Below are 19,623 nucleotides of genomic sequence, written 5' to 3'. Positions count from 1 at the left end.
GTACTCTCTCTATTTTGTTGACATCCTTACTATAATTAGGCGACCAAAATTGTACACCATACTCCAGAATTGGCCTCAATGATCTGGATGAAGGTGTGGTAAATTGGATTAGTAAGTATGCAGAAAATACCAAGATAGTAAGAAATAAATTGGATAGAATACAGTTGAACAGAGGGATCTGGGAATAACCGAGCATAGTTCCTTGAAGGTGGAATCTCATATAGATAGGGTGGTAAAGAAAGCTTTTGGTATGCTAGCCTTTATAAATCAGAGCATTGAGTATAGAAGCTGGGATGTAATGTTAAAATTGTACAAGGCATTGGTGAGACCAAATCTGGAGTATGGTGTACAATTTTGGTAGCCCAAATATAGGAAGGATGTCAACAAAATAGAGAGAATACAGAGGAGATTTACTAGAATGTTGCCTGGGTTTCAACAACTAAGTTACAGAGAAAGGTTGAATAAGTTAGGTCTTTATTCTCTGGAGCGCAGAAGGTTAAGGTGGGACTTGATAGAGGTCTTTAAAATGATGAGAGGGATAGACAGAGTTGATGTGGACAAGCTTTTCCCTTTGAGAATAGGGAAGATTCAAACAAGAGGACATGACTTCAGAATTAAGGGACAGAAGTTTAGAGGTAACATGAGGGGGAACTTCTTTACTCAGAGAGTGGTAGCGGTGTGGAATGAGCTTCCAGTGGAAGTGGTGGAGGCAGGTTTGTTGGTATCATTTAAAAATAAATTGGATAGGCATATGGATGAGAAGGGAATGGAGGGTTATGGTATGAGTGCAGGCAGGACTATGGGAAAAAAGTTGTTCGGCACGGACTTGTAGGGCCGAGATGGCCTGTTTCCGTGCTGTAATTGTTATATGGTTATATATGGTTAATAGAGGAGCAAAGGTCCTACTCCAGTTGTACATGACCCTAGTGAGACCACACCTGGAGTATTGTGTCCAGTTTTGGTCCCCTAATTTGAGGAAGGATATTCTTGCTTTGAGGAAGTGCAGCGTAGGTTTACACGATTAATTCCCGGGATTGGCAAATGCTGAGAGGATGGAGCGGCTGGGCTTGTACACTCTGGAGTTTAGAAGGATGAGAGGGATTCTCACAGATAGTGGTGAGTCTGTGGAATTCTCCGCCATTCAATGTGATCATGGCTGATCATCCCCAATCAGTACCCCATTCCTGTCTTCTCCCCATTTCCCCTGACTCCGCTATTTTTAATAGCCCAATCTAGCTCTCTCTTGAAAGCATCTAGAGAACCTGCCTGTGGAATTATCCTGAGGCAGAGAATTCCACAGACTCACCACTCTCTGAGAAAAAGTGTTTCCTCGTCTCCGTTCTAAATGGCTTACTCCTTATTCTTAAACATAGAAATTAGGTGCAGGAGTAGGCCATTCGGCCCTTCGAGCCTGCACCGCCATTCAATATGATCATGGCTGATCATCCAACTCAGTATCCCGTACCTGCCTTCTCGCCATACCCCCTGATCCCCTTAGCCACAAGGGCCACATCCAACTCCCTCTTAAATATAGCCAATGAACTGGCCTCAACTACCCTCTGTGGCAGAGAGTTCCAGAGATTCACCACTCTCTGTGTGAAAAAAGTTCTTCTCATCTCGGTTTTAAAGGATTTCCCCCTTATCCTTAAGCTGTGACCCCTTGTCCTGGACTTCCCTAACATCGGGAACAATCTTCTTGCATCTAGCCTGTCCAACCCCTTAAGAATTTTGTGTCGGCGACCCCTGGTTCTGGACTCCCCCAACATCAGGAACATGTTTCCTGCCTCTGGCGTGTCCAAGCCCTTAACAATCTTATATGTTTCAATGAGAATGCCTCTAAGCTAGTTTTAGAGATACGGGCGGAAATAGGCCATTCGGCCCACCGACCAACGATACCCGCTCACTCACACGACCCCACACACTCGGACAATTTACATTTACACCTTGCCATTTAACCTACAAACCCATTCGACTTTGGGACCGAAGATCTCGGAGAAAACCCACATGGTCACGGGGAGAACGTATAAACTCCGTATAGGTAGCACCCGTAGTCAAGATCGAACCAGGGTCTCTGTAAGGCAGCAGTCCTACCGCTGCGCCGCCCTGCCGCACAGTATACAAGGCTATATTTGAAACGGCTGCTAGGTAAAACTCAAAACGACGCAAAATGCTGGAGTAACTCAGGGTCAGGCATAATCACTGGAGAACATGGATCGGTAAACGCTTCTTCAGACGCCATCGATAGGTGATCTTTTTAGCTGAGAGCATTCCTCAGACTCTCCAGAAATGCTATCTGACCTACCGAATTACTCCAGCACTTTGTCCTGTTCTATCACAACCAACCAGCATCGACAGTTCTTTGTTTCTACAGCTTAATGTGCCGCAAAACCAGCAGCACCGCCTCTTGCATAATGTAGATGCATTCCATCGCATGGCTGTTCATTTACTGTGTAATTGGCTTCTATGAACTTCTGTGCTGTAAATGCAGATGCAACCTCACCTCCTTGTAGAAACTCTCAGGATACCTGTCTGCAAAATCTGCCATATCCCTTCTTTATTCTGAAGTCTGAAGAAGGGGTTCGGCCCGAAACGTTGCCTATTTCCTTCGCTCCATAGATGCTGCTGCACCCGCTGAGTTTCTCCAGCTTTTTTGTGTAAAAGTAGCCTTCGATTCTCCAGCATCTGCAGTTCCCTCTTAAACACATCCCGTCTTTATTCTGATCTCCCCCTTGATTTGTGTAACAGGGAATATTTTGCTAACATTGATCCTGACCTACTACTGATTTGTGAATCCTGTGCCCAGCCCGACCCCCCTCTCATACCCTGCCCGGAGCAAAGTTGCCCAGCTGATATAATGCACTGACTATGCCCAGCCCAACATTGACCATCACCCACTGATACTGACTGGGGGCTGTGGACCCCATGTCCAGCCCAACACACACACATACACCCACCTCACCCACTGACCGGGACTGCATGCCCAATCCACCACTGCATCTCACCCACCTGCAGACTCCCCTCCACACAGGAGGGCCACCAGCAGCAGCAGACGCAGCATGTTCCACCTTGTTTGCAAGTCCTGGGACAAAGCCCCATTCACCTCCATGTCGTTCGCGGACTGGTGCCCGTGGCCAATCACAGTCCGGCCCCGTCCCCGTGAGTCACCGGTATCCGGGCAGAACAGCCGAAAGATTTATATCACTCTCAACGACACTTGGAAAATATCCCAGTCTGTCCAATCAGCAGCGGAACTGGGGCCGCGTCACCGGTTGTCGGGTAAACATAGAAACCATATAACCATATCAGATTCAGATTCAATTTTAATTGTCATTGTCAGTGTACAGTACAGAGACAACGAAATGCATTGTACAGAGACAACGAAATGCATTAGACAACGAAATGCATTATATAACAATTACAGCACGGAAACAGGCCATCTCGGCCCTACAAGTCCGTGCCGAACAACTTTTTTCCCTTAGTCCCACCTGCCTGCACTCATAACATAATTTTTTTTTTTTTTTTAATTCAAATCGATTGCTATGTCGCTCTTCAAGGGAGATGCTAAATGCATTTTGTTGTCTCTGTACTGTACACTGACAATGACAATTAAAATTGAATCTGAATCTGAATCTGATACCATAACCCTCCATTCCCTTCTCATCCATATGCCTATCCAATTTATTTTTAAATGATACCAATGAACCTGCCTCCACCACTTCCACTGGGAGCTCATTCCACACCGCCACCACTCTCTGCGTAAAGAAGTTCCCCCTCATGTTACCCCTAAACTTCTGTCCCTTAAACATAGAAATTAGGTGCAGGAGTAGAGGCCATTCGGCCCTTCGAGCCTGCACCATTCGCCATTCAATATGATCATGGCTGACCATCCAACTCAGTATCCCGTACCTGCCTTCTCTCCATACCCCCTGATTCCCTTAGCCACAAGGGCCACATCTAACTCCCTCTTAAATATAGCCAATGAACTGTGTGGCCTCAACTACCCTCTGTGGCAGAGAGTTCCAGAGATTCACCACTCTCTGTGTGAAAAAAGTTCTTCTCATCTCGGTTTTAAAGGATTTCCCCCCTTATCCTTAAGCTGTGACCCCTTGTCCTGGACTTCCCCAACATCGGGAACAATCTTCCTGCATCTAGCCTGTCCAACCCCTTAAGAATTTTGTAAGTTTCTATAAGATTTCAACGCATTTGTACTCCCTGGCTTTTGACCATGCCTGAGGCTTTGCTTCTGTTTGTGGTGTTTTTGATGTTTCTTTATTTTACATGTCTTTTCCTACTATTTCTTTTGATTGTTATTTTTGGTGTGTATTAACTTTTTTGTCAATGATTAGTGATGTACAGCACTTTGTTGCAGCTATGTTTGTTTTTAAAGTGCTCTATAAATAAAATTATTATTATTATTATTATTAAGATCCCCTCTCAATCTCCTACATTCTAGAGAGTATAAACCAAGTCTATCCAGTCTTTCTTCATAAGACAGTCCTGACATCCCAGGAATCAGTCTGGTGAACCTTCTCTGCACTCCCTCTATGGCAATAATGTCCTTCCTCAGATTTGGAGACCAAAACTGTACGCAATACTCCAGGTGTGGTCTCACCAAGACCCTGTACAACTGCAGTAGAACCTCCCTGCTCCTATACTCAAATCCTTTTGCTATGCTATGACTTGATAGAGGTCTTTAAAATGATGAGAGGGATAGATTGAGTTGATGTGGACAAGCTTTTCCCTTTGAGAATAGGGAAGATTCAAACAAGAGGACATGACTTGAGAATTAAGGGACAGAAGTTTAGGGGTAACATGAGGGGGAACTTCTTTACTCAGAGAGTGGTAGCTGTGTGGAATGAGTTTCTAGTGGAAGTGGTGGAGGCAGGTTCGTTGGTATAATTTAAAAATAAATTGGATAGGCATATGGATGAGAAGGGAATGGAGGGTTATGGTATGAGTGCAGGCAGGTGGGACTAAGGGAAAATAGTTGTTCGGCACGGACTTGTAGGGCTGAGATGGCCTGTTTCCGTGCTGTAATTGTTATATGGTTATACTTTTGCCTTCCATCACAGTGAGGTGTTGGAGACTCACTGTGATGGTTGTTTCTGTAAATTGTGTTAAGTGTGGGCCTTGTTTTTTTTTGTAATGTTAAGACTGTAGAAATGCAATTTTGTTCAAACCAAGCTGTTTGAATGACAATAAAAGGCATTCTATTGTATTCTATTCTATTCTATTTGTGCACATGTGACAATAAAGTATTCCTATTCCTAACCGCGTTGATGTTTAGATGAATCTTGGGGTCCAAGTCCATAACTCTTTGAAGATGACAACATAACAAGACAAAGCGGTAAAGGTGACATTGTATGCTTGCCGTCTTTGGTCGGGACAGAGCACAAGAGCTAGGAAGTCATAGGACATTGATAAGGATGCATTTGGAATACTGAATGCAGCTCTGGACACTGCATTCCAGGTGAAGGCTTTGGAGAGGGCGGAGAAGCTGTTTATCGGAGCGCTGCCTGGATTAGAGGGTATTAGATATAAAGAGAGTTTGGACAACTGGGATTGTTGTGGTTGAGGGGAGACCTGATAGCAGTATATACATTTTAAAGAGGCATAAAAAAATGTAGGCAGTGAGAACTTTTCTCCAGGGTAGAAATGTCAAAGTCCAAAAAGCATAAATTTTATGTGAGGGGGCAAAAATGTAAAGGAGATGTGTATGGTTTTATTTCCATAGGTGGAGGCCTATACAACAGGACTTTCCGACCAGGACAAGAAGGCACTACAGAGAGTAGTGCGTTCGGCCGAATGCACTATGGGAACTTCACTCGCCCCCCTGCAGGAACTATACAACAGGAGGTGCAACTCCAGAGCAAATAAAATCATGGGAGACCCCTTCCACCCCTGCAACGGACTGTTCCAGCTGCTACGGTCAGGCAAACGCCTCCGTTGCCATGCGGTGAGAACGGAGAGGTTGAGAAGGAGTTTCTTCCCAGAGGCCACTCGGACTGTAAACTCCCATCTCACCAGGGACTAACTCTACTGAACGTTTTTCCTTCCAATATTTAATATGTAAAAGAATATGTGTGTGTGTTATGATTGTGTTTATAGTTTGTTTGGTTGTTTTGTTGTTTGTCTTTTTGCACAAAGTCCGCGAGCATTGCCACTTTCATTTCACTGCACATCTCGTATGTGTATGTGACAAATAAACTTGACTTGACTTGAACAGTGCGTGAACAAGACTTGTGGATGGGCACATGGATATTCAGGAAATTGATGGATATAGATCACGTGCAGGCTGATGAGATGAGTTTAATTTGATATGTTTAATACAGGCACTGCAGGCCACCGGATCTGATTCTGTACTGTACTGCTGTAGTTTCTATGGTACACTACTTGTTACGAACCTGCACTGAGAAACCCGATACCATCACCCTCTGTTGTTTGGCTTCAAGCCAAGTTTGTATCCAGACTTTGTGGCTCTTCCACTTAGCTCAACCCACCACAAAATGCTGGTGTAACTAAACAGGTCAGGCAGCATTTTTTAAACACAGATAATAAGGGGATTTAGATCACGTGCAGCAGCTGAGCTCAGCTTGGTACCAACATTGTAGGCCAAATGACCTGTAACTGTGCTGTACTGTTCAAGTCAAGTCAAGTTTATTTGTCACATACACATACGAGATGTGCAGTGAAATGAAAGTGGCAATGCTCGCGGACTTTTGTGCAAAAGACAAACAACAAAACAACCAAACAAATTATAAACAAAATCATAACACACATATTCTTTTACATAATAAATAATGGAAGGAACAACGTTCAGTAGAGTTAGTCCCTGGTGAGATAGGCGTTTACAGTCCGAATTGCCTCTGGGAAGAAACTCCTTCTCAACCTCTCCGTTCTCACCGCATGGCAACGGAGTCGTTTGCCTGACCGTAGCAGCTGGAACAGTCCGTTGCAGGGGTGGAAGGGGTCTCCCATGATTTTATTTGCTCTGGAGTTGCACCTCCTGTTGTATAGTTCCTGCACGGGGGTGAGTGAAGTTCCCATAGTGCGTTCGGCCGAACGCACTACTCTCTGCAGAGCATTCTTGTCCTTGGCAGAGCAATTCCCAAACCAGATGGTAATGTTCCCGGACAAGATGCTTTCCACCGCCGCTGCGTAGAAGCACTGGAGGATCCTCGGAGACACTCTGAATTTCCTCAATTGCCTGAGGTGGTAAAGGCGCTGCCTTGCCTTACTCACGAGTGCTGAGGCGTGTGATGCCCATGTCATATCCTCGGAGATGTGGACTCCCAGATATTTAAAACAGTTCACCCTATCCACAGGATCCCCATTTATACTCAATGGAGTGTACGTCCTCGGATGATGTGCCCTCCTAAAAGGCATGATCAGCTCCTTCCATGTTCTATCTACGGAGCGAATGGACAGGGGACGTCTCAAGCGAAGACACTTCTTCAGACTGATTATATTCGGGGGGAGGAAATACAAGAGAAGGGAGAGTGGAAGAAAGCCTTGCAAGTGGGTGGACAGATGATTGGCAGATAGGTGAAGTAAGAGGAAATGGCTGGAGGTGAAATGGAAACAAAATTGTGTCAGAGAAAGAGAACAAAATAGAGAGAGCACAGAGGGGATTTACTAGAATGTTGCCTGGGTTTCAGCAACTAAGTTACAGAGAAAGGTTGAACAAGTTAGGGCTTTATTCTCTGGAGCGCAGAAGGTTAAGGGGGGACTTGATAGAGATTTTTAAAGTGATGAGAGGGATAGACAGAGTTGACGTGGAAAAGCTTTTCCCACTGAGAGTAGGGAAGATTCAAACAAGGGGACATGACTTGAGAATTAAGGGACTGAAGGTAACATGAGGGGGAACGTCTTTACTCAGACAGTGGTGGCTGTGTGGAATGAGCTTCCAGTGAAGGTGGTGGAGGCAGGTTCGTTTTTATCATTTAAAAATAAATTGGATAGTCATATGGACAGGAAGGGAATGGAAGGTTATGGTCTGAGCGCAGGTATATGTGACTAGGGGAGCATATGTGTTCGGCACGGACTAGAAGGGTCGAGATGGCCTGTTTCCGTGCTGTAATTGTTATATGTTTCAATAAGATATCCTCTCATCCTTCTAAACTCCAGAGTGTACAAGCCCAGCTGCTCCATTCTCTCAGCATATGGCAGTCCCGCCATCCCTGGGATTAACCTTGTAAACCTACGCTGGGCTCCCTCAATAGCAAGAATGTCCTCCCTCAAATTAGGGGACCAAAACTGCACACAATGTGACAAGTCACAGAGAAATTCCTTGTTTGTATACGCAAGGTATGCCAATATTCGCCATGTAAAGGGCACCAACAAGGTTACTAAGTATCCCGTACCAGGTCCTCCTTATTCTTCTCCCCCCCCCCCCCCCCCCAAAAACACAGTGGTTCGCACGGGCGGGGTCCTCCTTTGTCCTCCCCCCCCCTCCCCCCACTTCACCAGGTCCTCCTTCGTTAGTCGCTGGGCTGACCATTGTTCCGCAGGCTGTACACACAGCTGGCAAACAGTGTTTAAGAGGGAACTGCAGATGCTGGAGAATCGAAGGTTACACAGAAAAGCTGGAGAAACTCAGCGGGTGCAGCAGCATCTATGGAGCGAAGGAAATAGGCAACGTTTCGGGCCGAAAACCTTCTTCAGACTGATCGGGGGTGGGGGTGGGTCGGGACAAGAAAGGGAAAAGGAGGAGTAGCCAGAAGGCTGGAGGGTGGGAGGAGATAGTAGGGGAGCTGAGGAAGGGGAGGAGACAGCAAGGACTAACAGAATTGGGAGAATTCGATGTTCATGCCCCGGGGGTGTAGACTCCCCAAACGGAATATGAGGTGCTGTTCCTCCAATTTCCGGTGCTGCTCGCTGTGGGCATGGAGGAGACCCAGGACAGAGAGGTCGGAGGCGGAGTGGGAGGGGGAGTTGAAGTGCTGAGCCACTGGGAGGTCAGCTTGGTTATTGCGGACCGAGCGGAGGTGTTCGGCGAAACGATCGCCCAACCTCCGCTTGGTCTCACCGATATAGATCTGCTGGCATCTAGAGCAGCGGACGCAATAGATGAGGTTGGAAGAGATGCAGGTAAACCTCTGTCGCACCTGGAACGACTGCTTGGGTCCAAGATGTCCCGCTGGCAAACAGTAGCCGGTTTTAGAAGCAGCTGAGCCACAGGGTGTCCCGTGCTGTCGAGGGGACCAGCGAGGTGTCGACAGATAACCTGTACACAAAGATGCACACACTCACATTTCAGCACAAGACCGGTGATGCTGAAAGTCTGAAATAAAAACAGAAGTCTCAAAATACTCAGCAGGTCAGGCAGCATCAGTGGGGAGAGAGAGTGATATACAGCGTGGAAACAACTTGCCCACACTGACCAACATGTCCCAGCTACACTACTCCCACGTCTGCATTTGGTCCATATCCCACCAAACCTGTCCTATTCATGTACTTGTTTCATTGTTCATTAAACATTGCGATAGTCCTTGCCTCAACTACCTCCTCTGGCAGCTTGTTCCATACACCCACCACCCATTGTGTGAAAAAGCTACCCTTCAGATTCCTATTAAATCTTTCCCCTTTCACTCTGTCCTCTGGTTTTCCATTCACCTACTCTGGGCAAGAAACTGCATCTACCCGATATATTCCTCTATAAGATCACGCTTCATCCTCCTGCTCTCCAAGGAATAGAGTCTCAGCCTACTCAACCTCTCCCTATAGCTCAGACCCTAGAGGCCTGGCAACATCCTTGTAAATCTTCTCTACCCTCTCCAGCTTAACATATTTCGATAATATGAACACAAAACTATAATTGTTGTCTCACCAACAAATGCAACATGACCTCCTAACTTCTCAGCCCATCAAGTCCACTCAGCCATTTTACGATGGCCGATCTACCTTTCATTGCGAGAAGATTTGAGTTTAGGAGCAAGGAGGTCCTACTGCAGTTATACAGGGCCCTGGTGAGATCGCACCTGGGGTATTGTGTGCCTAATTTGAGGAAGGACATTATTGCTATTGAGGGAGTGCAGCGTAGGTTCACCAGGTTAATTCCCGGGATGGCTGGACTGTCATCTGATGAAAGAATGGGTCGACTGGGCTGATGTTCACTGGAATTTAGAAGGATGTGAGGGGATCCTATAGAAACATATAACATTTTATAGAAACATATAAAATTCTTAAGGGATTGGGCAGGCCAGATGCAGGAGAAGATGTCCCGATGTCAGGGCAGTCCAGAACCTGAGGTTTCAGTTAAGAATACACAGTAGGCCATTTAGCACTGAGATGAGGAAAAACGTTTTCACCCAGCGTTGTGAATCTGTGGAATTCTCTGCCACAGAAGGCAGTGGAGGCCAATTCACTAGATGTTTTCAAGTGATAGATATACTGTAGCTCTTAGGGATAAAGGAATTAAAGGATATGGGGGGGGGGAAAAGCAGGAACGGGCTGCTGTTTTTAGACGATCAGTCATGATCATATTGAATGGTGGTGCTGGCTCGAAGGGCTGAATGGCCCACTGCATCTATTTTTCTATGTTCCCTCTCTTAACCCACTCTGGGCAGTTGTAGCCGTCACTTAACCTGGGATATGGGATGAAACCTACACAGTCACAGGGAGAACAAGCAAACTCCACACAGACAGCACCCGAGGTCCGTGTGGACCCTGGGGCCTTGAGGCACAAATTCATTGCATCACACGTCCAAACTGATCAGCCTGAAACAGCAACTCTGCTGAGTATTCCCAGCATTTTCTGTCTTACTCCAGTATCAGACATCGTCCTGGTTTAATGTACACAGCCCCAGTATCAGAGACATTATCATACACAGTGCAGTACAGTATGAGAGGCTCCCTCAACAATAAAGGCACACAGCCCAGTGAGAGAGAGATCAGAGAGCGGCCATCTTCTCAGGTACACCATCCCAACGAGAGGAAAGCAGGGAGATTCTCCCAGGAAACATTCCTTGGAAATTGCCTGCTCTATTCTCCGCATCTTGGCACCCCACACCTGTAGCCCAGTGTTCAGCCTCACATGAAGAGGCCGCCTGTGGAGACAGATAGCACAAGAACATCAGTGAGGTCCACGCAAGATAACCGAGAAGGTACCATGTGGAATCCAAGCCCCTCTAGTTTAAGCCTCCCCCACTTGTGACAACATCCGCTTAGTCATTGTCCTGTCAAACCAGCTCACACTGAAAGATGCAGCTGAGAAACAGACCATATAACCATATAACAATTACAGCACGGAAACAGGCCATTTCGACCCTTCTAGTCCGTGCCGAACACATATTCTCCCCTAGTCCCATATACCTGCGCTCAGACCATAACCCTCCATTCCCTTCCCGTCCATATAACTATCCAATTTATTTTTAAATGATAAAAACGAACCTGCCTCCACCACCTTCACTGGAAGCTCATTCCACACCGCTACCACTCTCTGAGTAAAGAAGTTCCCCCTCATGTTACCCCTAAACTTCAGTCCCTTAATTCTCAAGCCATGTCCTCTTGTTTGAATCTTCCCTACTCTCAGTGGGAAAAGCTTTTCCAAGTGAACTCTGTCTATCCCTCTCATCATTTTAAAAACCTCTATCAAGTCCCCCCTTAACCTTCTGCGCTCCAAAGAATAAAGCCCTAACTTGTTCAACCTTTGTAACTTAGTTGCTGAAACCCAGGCAACATTCTAGTAAATCTCCTCTGTACTCTCCCTATTTTGTTGACATCCTTCCTATAATTGGGCGACCAAAATTGTACACCATACTCCAGAATTGGCCTCACCAATGCCTTGTGCAATTTTAACATTACATCCCAACTTCTATACTCAATGCTCTGATTTATAAAGGCCAGCACACCAAAAGCTTTCTTTACCACCCTATCTACATGAGATTCCACTTTCAGGGAACTGTGCACAGTTATTCCCAGATCCCTCTGTTCATCTACATTCTTCAATTCCCTACCATTTACCATGTATTCAATTCCCTACCATTTACCATGTATATTCAGGCCTATATCCACCACCGCACCGCACCCTCATCAATCATCTTCTCAAAAACCCTCACCTCCTCAAAAAAACTAATTCATGTTAGTAAGACAACTTGCTACAAATGGGAGGAAATCCTAATGTGAAGATTCCACCCCAATAGCTGGTGCTGGATACAATGCTCAAGGGCAGAGATCAGGCTTTCCTGGCCAAAAAACAATGACAGTGGCTCAAGAGTTGATGTTGTCACAGCAGATATTCTGAAACTGAGGAACAGCATACTCAGAAGATGTTTTGGGCGGCACGGTGGAGCAGCGCTAGAATTGTTGACTAACAGCGCCAGAGACCCGGGTTAAATCCTGACTACGGGTGCTCTCTGTACGGTGTCTGCACGTTCTCCTGTGAACTGCGTGGGTTTTCTCCGGGTGCTCCAGTTTCCTCCCACAGTCCAAAGACATAGGTTAATTGGCTTCGGTAAAAATAGTAAATTGTCCCTCGTGTGTGTAGGATAGTGTTAGTGTGTGGGTATCACTGGTCAGCATGGACTCGGTGGGCCGAAGGGCCTGTTTCCGTACCGTATCTCTAAACTAAACTACGTGAGGGGGGGAATATTTGTTGCATGCGATGATGCGATCAGTAAGAAAGTGACTATTGAATATTCAGAAGCCAACACAGGTGTTAAAGGTAGCTGGAGATTGTTTCTGTAGGTTCTGGTTTGTGTGCGAGACATCGGCAATATAATAACCATATAACAATTACCTCCGCACACATGTTGTTTGGAAATGGTCTTGGCATTTTCTCCACCCTGATTCACAAACCATGAGATCCCAGAGGTTTTGGCTTCAATCCCACTCACTTATAACCATATAACCATATAACAATTACAGCACGGAAACAGGCCATCTCGGCCCTACAAGTCCGTGCCCGAACAATTTTTTTTCCCTTAGTCCCACCTGCCTGCATTCATACCATAACCCTCCATTCCCTTCTCATCCATATGCCTATCCAATTTATTTTTAAATGATACCAATGAACCTGCCTCCACCACTTCCACTGGAAGCTCATTCCACACCGCTACCACTCTCTGAGTAAAGAAGTTCCCCCTCATATTACACCCTAAACTTCTGTCCCTTAATTGTGAAGTCATGTCCTCTTGTTTGAATCTTCCCTATTCTCAAAGGGAAAAGCTTGTCCACATCAACTCTGTCTATCCCTCTCATCATTTTAAAGACCTCTATCAAGTCCCCCCCTTAACCTTCTGCGCTCCAGAGAATAAAGCCCTAACTTATTCAACCTATCTCTGTAACTTAGTTGTTGAAACCCAGGCAACATTCTAGTAAATCTCCTCTGTACTCTCTCTATTTTGTTGACATCCTTCCTATAATTGGGCGACCAAAATTGTTCACCATACTCCAGATTTGGTCTCACCAATGCCTTGTACAATTTTAACATTACATCCCAGCTTCTATACTCAATGCTCTGAATTATAAAGGCTAGCATACCAAAAGCTTTCTTTACCACCCTATCTATATGAGATTCCACCTTCAAGGAACTATGCACGGTTATACCCAGATCCCTCTGTTCAACTGTATTCTTCAATTCCCTACCATTTACCATGTCCGTCCTATTTATACATCCCCTCGCTTCCAAGAAGGATTTTATGGAATGTTCTTGTATTATCTGTGGTTGTTATACAAGTGATACAGTGTGGAAACAGGCCCTTCATCCCAACTTGTCCACGCCAGCCAACATGTCCCATCTACACTCGTCCCACCTGCCTGCATTTGGCCCATATCCCGCCAAATGTGCCCTATCCATGCACCTGCCGAACATCACTGTCTACCAGCACCTTGAGACGATGGTGATGTAGCCACGCCTACAGTACTACAGGTGCCTGTTTCCCTGTGTGTGCAGTTGCACAGATCAATGTGTCACAAGCTCGGCAATGACCACACATCTCTCACCTGTCACCTCCACACTGGCTCCTGTGATGTAGCTGCTGTCGTCAGATGCCAAGAAAGCACACACGGAGGCGACCTCTGTAGGAGAGACACGGGGAGTGAGACTAGTTACAGGCAGCGAGACTGGGTACAGGCAGAGGTAGCCTCTGTAGGAGGGACACAGACAGTGAGACTGGGTACAGGCGGAGGCAGTGAGACTGGGTACAGGCGGAGGCAGTGAGACTGGGGACAGGCGGAGGTAGTGAGACTGGGTACAGGCAGAGGTAGCCTCTGTAGGAGGGACACAGACAGTGAGACTGGGTACAGGCGGAGGCAGTGAGACTGGGTACAGGCGGAGGCAGTGAGACTGGGGACAGGCGGAGGCAACTTTAGTAGGAGGGACACAGGCAGTGAGACTAGGTACAGACGGCGAGACAGGGTACAGGCGGAGGCGACCTCTGTAGGAGGGATACAGGCAGTGAGACAGTACAGGCAGAGGCAGTGAGACTGGGTAGAGGCGGGGGCAACTTCTGTAGGAGGGACACAGGCAGTGAGACTAGTTACAGACGGAGGCAACCTCCGTAGGAGAGACACAGGCAGTGAGACTAGGTACAAACAGGCAGTGAGACAGGGTACAGACGGAGGCAGTGAGACTAGTTACAGACGGAGGCAACTACTGTAGGAGGGATACAGGCAGTGAGACTAGTTACGGACAGAGGCAGTGAGACTGGGTAGAGGCGGGGGCAACCTCTGTAGGAGGGATACAGGGAATGAGACTAGTTACAGACGGAGAGACTGGGTACAGGCGGAGGCAGTGAGACTAGTTACAGACGACGAGACAGTACATGCAGAGGCAACCTCTGTAGGGGGATACAGGCAGCAAGACTAGGTACAGGTGGCAGGACAGGACACAGGCAACAAAACTGGGGACAGGCGGAGGCAACCTGTGTAGGGGGATACAGGCAGTGAGACTAGGTACAGGCAGCAGGACAGGACACAGGCAACAAAACTGGGTACAGGCGGCGGAGGGAACCTCTGTAGGGGGATACAGGCAGCAGGACAGGACACAGGCAACAAAACTGGGTACAGGCGGCGGAGGGAACCTCTGTAGGGGGATACAGGCAGTGAGATGGGACACTACCTGGACAGAGGGACAGGCATTGAGACGAGGTTTATGCAGCAGCAACCTCAGCAGAACAATACAGGCACTGAGAACCTTTCTATCTCCACTTTAAAAATACCCATTGACTTGGCCTCCACAACCCTCTGCAGCAATGAAGCCCACATTCACCACCCTCTGCCTAAAGAAACTCCTCCTCATCTCCATTCTAAAGGTACATCCTTTTATTCTGGTCCCAGACTTTCCCACTAGTGGAAACATCCTCTCCACATCCACTCTATCCAGGCCTTTCACTATTCAGTGAGTTTCAATGAGGTCCTCCCTCATCCTTCTAAACGGCAGTGAGTACAGGCCCAGAGACTTCAAACGCTCATCATATGTTAACCCAGTCATCCCTGGGATCATTCTTGTAAACCTTCTCAAGGCCCTCTCCAAAGCCACGTATCGCTCCTCAGATATGGGCCCAAAACTCCCTGAGGGAGTGTTTGCTAGTGCTGTTGGGGAGGATTTAAACTAATGTGGGCGGGGGGGGGGGGGGGGGGGGGGGGGATGGGTGCAAGAGCAGAGAGGCAGAGGGGTGTGTAAAAGGATGGTAGAAGCAATAGGTAGCAAGGTGAAAACCATATAACCATATAACCATTACAGCACGGAAACAGGCCATCTCGGCCCTACAAGTCCGTGCCGAACAACTTTTTTTCCCTTAGTCCCACCTGCCTGCACTCATACCATAACCCTCCATTCCCTTCTCATCCATATGCCTATCCAATTTATTTTTAAATTATACCAATGAACCTGCCTCCACCACTTCCACAGGAAGCTCATTCCACACCGCTACCACTCTCTGAGTAAAGAAGTTCCCCCTCATATTACCCCTTAAACTTCTGTCCCTTAATTCGAAGTCATGTCCTCTTGTTTGAATCTTCCTACTCTCAAAGGGATTAAAAGCTTGTCCACATCAACTCTGTCTATCCCTTCAGTCATTTTAAAGACGTCATATCAAGTCCCCCTTAACCTTCTGCGCCATCCAGAGAATAAAATAAAGACCTAACCTTGTTCAATCTTTCTCTGTAACTTAGTTGTTGAAACCCAGGCAACATTCTAGTAAATCTCCTCTGTACTCTCTCTATTTTGTTGACATCCTTCCTATAATTAGGCGACCAAAATTGTACACCATACTCCAGAATTGGCCTCACCAATGCCATGTACAATTTTAACATTACATCCCAGACTCTATACTCAATGCTATGATTTTCTAAAGGCTAGCATACAAACCAATGCTTTCTTACCACCTATCTATATATGAGATTTCCACCATTCAAGGAACTGATGCACGGTTTATACCCAGATCCCTCGTTCTGTTCACTGTATTCTATTCAATTCCCTACCATTTACCACTATGTACGTCCTATTTTACAATTTGACCAAAATTGGTACACCATACTCCAGATTTGGCTCTCACCACCATGCCTTGTACAATTTTAACATTACATCCCAGCTTCTATACTCAAAAGGGGGATGAGTTCAAGGAAAATGTAGAATCGTAGACCAAAACGTCACCGGATTCCTTCATATCCAGGATGCTGCCTGCCATGTGTTTACTCCAGCATTTGTTTATCTTCAGTGTTTAAACCAGCATCTGTAGTCCTTCCGACAACTTTACCTAAGCCACCCTTCTATACAAACCTTCACCACTTAGAACACAGAGCATGTGCACAGAGTCTAGTGGCAGCGGTATAGTTGCTGCAGAGACCCGGGGTACCGATCCCGACTACATAGAAACATAGAAATTAGGTGCAGGAGTAGAGGCCATTCGGCCCTTCGAGCCTGCACCGCCATTCAATATGATCATGGCTGATCATCCAACTCAGTATCCAGTACCTGCCTTCTCTCCATACCCTCTGATCCCCTTAGCCACAAGGGCCACATCTAACTCCCTCTTAAATATAGCCAATGAACTGTGTGGCCTCGACTACCCCCTGCGGCAGAGAGTTCCAGACTCACTACTCTCTGTGTGAAAAAAGTTATTCTCATCTCGGTTTTAAAGGATTTCCCCTTATCCTTAAGCTGTGACCCCTTGTCCTGGATCTTCCCCAACATCGGGAACAATTCTTCCTGCATCTAGCCTGTCCAACCCCTTAAGAATTTTGTAAGTTTCTATAAGATCCCCTCTCAATCTCCTCAATTCTAGAGAGTATAAACCAAGTTTCTATAGCTATCCATTCTTTATTTAATAAGAGTTCAGCCCTGAATCATGCAGCAGGTAAGCAGTCTGGTGGTGAACCGTCTCTGTACGCTCCCCTCAGTATGGCGGATAATGTCCTTCCTCAGGTTAGTGACAAGGTGAATGTGTACGCAATACTCCAGGTGTGGTTTTCGCACCATAGATCTTCCAGCATCTGCAGTGCCTCTATGAATCAGAATAATTTGGTTATGCTTCAGCCCAGATGTAAATGTTGGACCAACAGGTGCCCCGCTTGTTCCTATGATGTGTACAATAGGGTAGGGACCAGCGTTTCCTCTGTCGTGTGGCGTCTATTGCATTAACGTCTGCTCACAGCTACCACCTGCGCGCTGGAAGCCCCTGTCTGATATACCACTGACACTGCGAGACCACTAGTACTCCGGTGTGCTGACCTGTACTGAGTTGGAGTTCTCCCTGTTGACGCCATGTGTGTTTGAGTCTGAGTCTGCAGTCTTCCTCCACCCACTCAAAGATCGTACAGGTTTGTAGGTTCAATTTGTGTCTTGGTATAAAATGTAAAAAACATCGTCACTATGAGGAGGTGCTGGGTAGTGTTAATGTTGTGGGGTATCAGTGGTTCTGGTTTGTCTGACCGGTGTACGTACGGAGGGTCTGGTTTCGCACTGTGTCCTCTAAAACGGAATACGCGGAAGAATGAGGCGACTCATTCCTCCTTCATCATATTCAGGGAATTATTTTTGATACCCCCGGGTAGCTCTTTTTTTTTTTTTTTTTTTTTTTTTTTTTTTTTATTTATTTTTTTTTATTTTGTTTTTTTTTTTATTTATTTTTTTTTTTTGTGTTTTTTTTTTTTTACTGTGTTTTTTTTCTTTCTTGTTTTTTTTTTTGTTTTTTGTCTATGGGGTTTTTTTTTGGTTTTATTGAGGTGTTTTTTTTGTTTGTGGTTTTTTCTTTTTTAGTTTTTTTTTGTTGTTTTTTGTTTTTTCGTTATGGAGGTTTGTTGTTTTCTTTTTTGGTATTTTTTTTTTGTCCCCTCCTTCCACCATAACTGAGGCTCGCACCAGGGTCTAGTGCCATACCCCACAAAAATTGGCTCTATCTCCCCAGCCCTGCACTGACGCAAACAAGGGACGAGTCCCCATAAGTGTCTCACCTTCACCATCAGGCCGTCCCACATGTACAATAATAAGGTAATTCCCTCAGTGTCAGTTTTGCGCCAACTCAACGTGACCCCACCACTCGCCACATGTCTCCCATCTCCCCTGACATATCTGCCTTCCACAAAGTAGGGTTAACGCCTCCCTCCATTAATCTCCCTTGTCAATTATTCCATTCCCTATCCCCCCGTACCACCCCTCCCCGCCCGGCCGGTTTTTCCCTCCTTTGCTAACCCGCAAAGAGATTGCAACACTTGTCCCTTTACCTTCCCCCCTATGACTCCGTGCAATTGACCCAAGACAATCGTTCCAGGTGTGACAGAGGTTACCCTGCCATCTCTTCCAAACTCATATTATCATCCTATGGCGTGGCCGATTGCTTCTAGATGTCAGCAGAATCTGTATCGCGTGCCCTGGCTTACCCAAGCGGAGGTTGGGTTTTCGTTTCGACTGATCGTTTCGCCGTTTTCGAACACAGACTTCTTCCTTCGGCCCGTTCGAGTCCGAAATAACCAAGCCGACCTCCCCGTGGTCAGCATTTCACTCCTACATCTCCCACTATCCACATATGTTCTCCAAGTACTCTCTGTCCTGGGCTCTCTTAGCCATGGCCACAGCGAGTCATTCGGCAGACCTGGAAATTGGAGGATATCAGCACCTCGTATTACGTGTGGCGGAGTCCTGCATGGTATGGGCGTTTTTGGGGCTCGATGAACCATCGAATTCTCCCAGAATTGTGTTATTACTTGCGTTCCCAGCCCCTTCCAGTTCCCCCTGGCTGTCTCCTCCCATCCCACTAATGCCTCGGGCTCTCCTCTCTTTCCACGTTTATGTCCCTGCCCTAATGTAGACAGTCTGAAGAAGGGTTTCGGCCTGGAAAACTGTGTGCTATTTACCTTAGCTACCCATAGATTGATGCTGAAATCCAGCCTGAAGTTGTTCTCCATGCTTCTTGTTTGTGTCGGATATCACACTGATGTCCCTCCATCCCACTGGTGGTCGTGATTCTAGCTCCATCATATGCCCAGACAGCCAGTTCTCCCATTGACGCCACCTATGGGCACGTCATGCGGTTATATCACCTGGGTGAGGGAAGGAGGGAAACGTATCATTCAACATTGGTTGGGACCATACATTCGCGATACTACAGTTACGCGTGAAAAGGAAATGTGCAGAGATATCGCCTTTACGACGCAGCCCAGAATCCATAAGCACAAATACCT

General features: G+C 46.5%; 1 protein-coding gene and 1 long non-coding RNA gene across 2 annotated transcripts in view; both read right to left on the bottom strand.

Moving 5' to 3' along the window:
- The window catches only part of LOC129694076 (class I histocompatibility antigen, F10 alpha chain-like), an 18,693-nt gene extending 15,572 nt beyond the window's left edge, over positions 1-3,121 (bottom strand). The window contains 1 exon segment of the mRNA XM_055630804.1: positions 3,007-3,121. Within this exon segment, the coding sequence (XP_055486779.1) occupies positions 3,007-3,106 (100 nt within the window). The 5' untranslated portion in view covers positions 3,107-3,121.
- A 6,132-nt stretch (positions 3,122-9,253) lies between these two features.
- LOC129694073 (uncharacterized) lies at positions 9,254-15,015 on the bottom strand. The gene is made up of 2 exons (XR_008722948.1): positions 13,945-15,015; positions 9,254-11,048 (listed from the first exon to the last, which is right to left on the bottom strand). It is a non-coding gene; the product is annotated as an uncharacterized LOC129694073 (long non-coding RNA).
- Between the last annotated feature and the right edge of the window lie 4,608 nt (positions 15,016-19,623).

This window comes from Leucoraja erinacea, unplaced genomic scaffold (assembly GCF_028641065.1).
Source record: "Leucoraja erinacea ecotype New England unplaced genomic scaffold, Leri_hhj_1 Leri_534S, whole genome shotgun sequence".
In the NCBI taxonomy this organism is placed as follows: Eukaryota; Metazoa; Chordata; class Chondrichthyes; order Rajiformes; family Rajidae; genus Leucoraja; species Leucoraja erinaceus.
This window is presented reverse-complemented; position numbering and strand designations above follow the sequence as displayed.